Below are 4,840 nucleotides of genomic sequence, written 5' to 3'. Positions count from 1 at the left end.
AGAGAGAGAGAGAGGAGAGACAGCCAGGGAAGAGAGAGAGAGAGAGAGACAGCCAGGGAAGAGAGAGAGAGAGAGAGACAGCCAGGGAAGAGAGAGAGAGAGAAAGGGGAAGAGAGAGAGAGAGAGAAGAGGCAGCCAGGAGAGAGGAGAGACAGCCAGGAGAGAGAGAGAGAGAAGAGAGACAGCCAGGGAAGAGAGAGAGAGAGAGAGAGAGAGAGAGCGGCAGTAGTCCCAGTAACGATTTTAATGTGCTTGTTTTTTAAATGCAGGTGTTTTTTTCGTTGGTGGATCTCATTGAACTCGTCGTTTTGAAAAGTAGATCTCAAGACAAAAATTGTGGGCACCCCTGGTCTACAGTGACCTATACTACTGGACCCAAGGGCTCCCATGACTTGCTTCAACAAGTTGCCTGCCTGTCAGGCTGACCCTCTACCTTTGATTCCCAAAAACTGGGTCAGTGGCTCAGAGAGCACTGAAGGTAGGTAGGCAGTTAGCATCTTCAGATCCCATAAAGGTTTACCTCTTCATTGCCCACAACATAGCTGATCAGCACCTACCTCAGAGGTGGCCTTCAGGGCATACTTCCCGCGGCTTCGCAGGGCCTCGGCATCAGACGGATATGGCGGGACCCCCGCGGAAGGCCGGACTTTGTCGCTGAGGTTGATGGGCTGCTCCCCTGACGTGGTGGTCTGTTCCAGGGCAGCAGCAGGGGGGTTCCCATTCATGTCAGGTAGTGTGCAGTTCTGGGAGGAGCTGGGGGGGGCGCTGGATGGGTTGGCTACAGAAAAGGTGTTCCCGTTGCAGCTCTCGGAGGAAGACTCATCTGAAAGGGACAAAGTGAGTTCAACAATCGTTAAAATCTGCATGAAAAACTGAAGTTTTATCTGCTTACACATTGCCTTCCCTGTGATCGGCCCACATCAGCTGAATGCATTTCTGGCCCATCAACAGGTATTGTTATGTACTTGTAAGGTCCTCAGAGGGATGAAACATGAGAAAATGTGCACGGATTACAGAGGTGTGCAAATGCACCCTTAGGTTGCTTGCCTTTTACTTAAAAGTCCATGTAAAACTACTTGCCCCTGTAAGACTTACACTATGCACTACCAGAGTGACAACGCAGCTGGGCGACTTTGCTGCAGAATGATCAGCGTTGTCACCCATGTAAAGGAAATGAGGAGTGATTCTCCTGGCAGGATCGATATCTGCAGGGAGGACTTAGTAGAAAAACAAGAGCTGCCATGTGCATGCCAGTGACAGGCTGCAACGTATATCTGTGTTGTCCAGAGTTCAACTTTAAGCTTAAAGGGAACCTGTCACAACTGGGATAATACAAGAGCCTGAATATAAAGTCTAAGATGACTGGAGGGACTTACAGTTTTGCTCTATTTGGCTCAGGGGTAGGCAAGCTAGACACTCCAGCTGTTGTGGATCTACAAGCCTCTGACAGTTACAGGCATGACTCCCGGAGGTATGATGTTTTAGCATCCACCAGACAATGAAATATCACTTTTGGGGACAAGGAAGATGGAAGATGCACCAACGTTGTCACTGATTTCAGTCTCCAGGCGGGGGGGGGCAGATCTGCCCGGAGACTGGGCACAAATGGAGCTCTCATCAGATTAGGACTGCCTCCATTACTGCAAAGCCTCATTTCTCTTCTTCCGAGGGAATTTAGCTAATTCTGGAACAGGAGGACGGCGGATTATTTCCTAGAGCCGGAGAGAGTGCGGGATCCAAGGAGAAAGAAGGAAGGGAAAGAAGAGGGGGGGGATCATGGAGAATATGGAACAATGTGTGCGTTCCAAGCCACGCATGTCAAATAACATTCTTGGTTCTTGTCAGGTGATGGCCAGCAGAGGACACATACAAGATACAGGCGGTAAGGGAGGGGGGTAAGGGTCAGAAATCTTAAGCTGCCCACCTATGGCTCAAAATTCAAGTCATCAGTGGCCCCATCAACACCACCCGGTAAACTTTGAAAGTGGCCAGGTGAACATAAGTCAGCAAGGCTGTGACTGCAGCCAATGAGATGCAAGCACTGTGCGTGTATTCTGACCGCTGCGGACTACAATAGCCAGGAGGGGAGATGTCTCCGTCCAATGTAGGAATTGAGTGATTTCTCTGGTTTACCCCGGCGGGCCCCCCTGTATTTGGAGGCCCGGAATACACATGCAGATCAGAAATCCCATGTGCCAGGTTTAGGCCCGAGCATTGCTCCCTAGGAGGAAGTCACATGCCACCCTATACCCGGAAAATCTCAGAGAGCTTATTACCTGCCCCTCTGTGGCATCCTCTATGTACATACGACAAGCTGTCCTCTAATAGGACCTCACTACCCCGGGGGGTGCACGTGTATGGGAAGCGGACCCTGAACATGTGTGCCTGCTCACATCATCGGATCCCTAAACCCCAGAGACCTCTATTACAGTCCCATTCCAGGCAAAATATGACCTCCATCCCGCCCCCCTCTAACCTATCCATCCAAAGGACCACTATTACAGCCCCATTCCCGGCAAAATATGTATATGGTTGTATGTACATGTACAGTATATAGGTAGGTTGTATGTACATGTACAGTATATAGGTAGGTTGTATGTACATGTACAGTATATAGGTAGGTTGTATGTACATGTACAGTATATAGGTAGGTTGTATGTACATGTACAGTATATAGGTGGGTTGTATGTACAGTATATAGGTAGGTTGTATGTACAGTATATAGGTAGGTTGTATGTACAGTATATAGGTAGGTTGTATGTACAGTATATAGGTAGGTTGTATGTACAGTATATAGGTACTGCATGTACAGTACGTGTCTCACAGTGTGTGTGAAATAAACGTCTGTCACCAGCACACCAATAGTGTTGAAGTCCAAAGTGTTCGTTTATTGGAACATCATGTCCCCAGACGAGCATTGCTGAGCCTGATGAAGGGGACCCTGCGTGGCCCCGAAAAGCGCTAGTTCTGGTAGATTAATCCTCCTAAGATCAACTCCGAATCTGTGTAAGAAGGAAATGGGGGAGGGGAAGGTCTCTGCCACTGCCAACCCCGGCTGGTGTAGATCTGCAACCCACACACGCTGTGAACAAACGTAGAAATACCTTGCCGCACTCCTTACCGGGGATTCCCAAATTAAATAAGTGGGGGGGGGTGCTCGCAGTGACCAAAATATGTACAAAATAAACCGATGTCACCAGCACACCAATAGTGTCCAAATAGAAGTCCAAAGTGTTCGTTTATTGGAACATCATGTCCCCAGAACTAGCGCTTTTCGGGGCCACGCAGGGTCCCCTTCATCAGGCTCAGCAATGCTCGTCTGGGGACATGATGTTCCAATAAACGAACACTTTGGACTTCTATTTGGACACTATTGGTGTGCTGGTGACATCGGTTTATTTTGTACATATTTTGGTCACTGCGAGCACCCCCCCCCACTTATTTAATTTGGGAATCCCCGGTAAGGAGTGCGGCAAGGTATTTCTACGTTTGTTCACAGCGTGTGTGGGTTGCAGATCTACACCAGCCGGGGTTGGCAGTGGCAGAGACCTTCCCCTCCCCCATTTCCTTCTTACACAGATTCGGAGTTGATCTTAGGAGGATTAATCTGTATTATACTCGCCAGTCACACAGTGTACACGTCCCCCCCATCCCAATCCTCACACCATACCCGACCCCCTATCTCACATCCCCGCTCATCTATCACCACACTGCACCTCATTATATTATACATCACATCCCCGCTCATCTACCACCACGCTGCACCTCATTATATTATACATCACATCCCCGCTCATCTACCACCACACTGCAGCCCATACCCCGGCGCTCTGCACACTCCATTCCGGCTCACTAGTAACACAAGATGGCCTCTGCCCGCACTCCCTGGAAACGCTCTCTGCCCTGAATGGCAATGTGTCTGTTTAGTCTATTTACCTTTTTACAATGCGGCTCATCCAGATGTAACACACCCCTCTGAAACCCTGACCTGTTCTTCCTGCACATTCCACAGTGTAACCCTTCCCTCCCCAAACCGGATCCAACTCACCGTCCTCACCGGGGCCCGGCACATTCTGGGGGCTCCTCATCTTCTCCTCCTCGCTGGGCGACTTATCTGCCCATGTGGGGTCATTCATATCCGCCTCGTCCCCTCTCACCGAGATCTCATCCTGAAAGACACAAGAAGCGGCGCAGTGAGTGTAGAGGACAGACAGACAGACAGACAGGTAAACCTGCAGGTGTCCCCCCCCCAACATCCGTGTCCCTTACATGTCATAGAAAGTACAACCTGGAGACCATGAGAACCGGGACACGCAGAGCATGCAGCGAGAAGACGGACAGCCTGTCCTCTGCCGGAGACGCTGCTCAGACTTTGGTCACCTCTCCCACAGGCAATAAAATTTAAATACGGAAGTTTGGTGCACGCTGGAGGCATCCCAGAGTCCTCCGATAGTGAGAGGGGTGCAGGGAAAAGGGAGCGCCCGTCGTCATAGATGGACAAATCACAATCAGACATCCGAAAACGGAACGCCGCGAACTACGCTCCTATCGTGTGCCTTCTGGAAGTTCCCGCTGACAACCAGACCGGGCCGACCGCCTCGGAATTCTGCATTACGCCTGTCCATTCGCAACACAAAGGACGGAACTGGTTTATTATCTGAACCAACCGAACCAACCAAAGCAAGACTTTCCTGGTTTATATGTTTATTATTATTTATTTAATTACATTGTAGCACATTTTTTTTTATTTTGCTAACCCAGCAGGGAAACTGCTGGCGATTAAGATTATTGCAAAAGCTCAGTGTGTTTAAAAAATAAATAAATAAATATATACATATAA

The 4,840-nt window shown here is 49.3% G+C and overlaps 1 protein-coding gene across 1 annotated transcript in view; it reads right to left on the bottom strand.

The window, feature by feature from the left end:
* The window catches only part of NOL4L (nucleolar protein 4 like), a 22,106-nt gene extending 17,850 nt beyond the window's left edge, over positions 1-4,256 (bottom strand). Inside the window, exons 1-2 of the mRNA XM_018556373.1 lie at positions 4,049-4,256; positions 558-823 (exon numbers count right to left, since the gene is read on the bottom strand). Of these exons, the coding sequence (XP_018411875.1) occupies positions 558-823; positions 4,049-4,256 (474 nt within the window). The remainder of the gene's footprint in view (positions 1-557; positions 824-4,048) is intronic.
* Positions 4,257-4,840: the final 584 nt, after the last annotated feature.

The sequence above is a fragment of the Nanorana parkeri genome, unplaced genomic scaffold, assembly GCF_000935625.1.
Source record: "Nanorana parkeri isolate BGI_ZX_2015 unplaced genomic scaffold, ASM93562v1 scaffold237, whole genome shotgun sequence".
NCBI classification, from domain to species: Eukaryota; Metazoa; Chordata; class Amphibia; order Anura; family Dicroglossidae; genus Nanorana; species Nanorana parkeri.
Note: the sequence above shows the minus strand (reverse complement) of the source record. Positions and strands in the feature narration are given on the sequence as shown.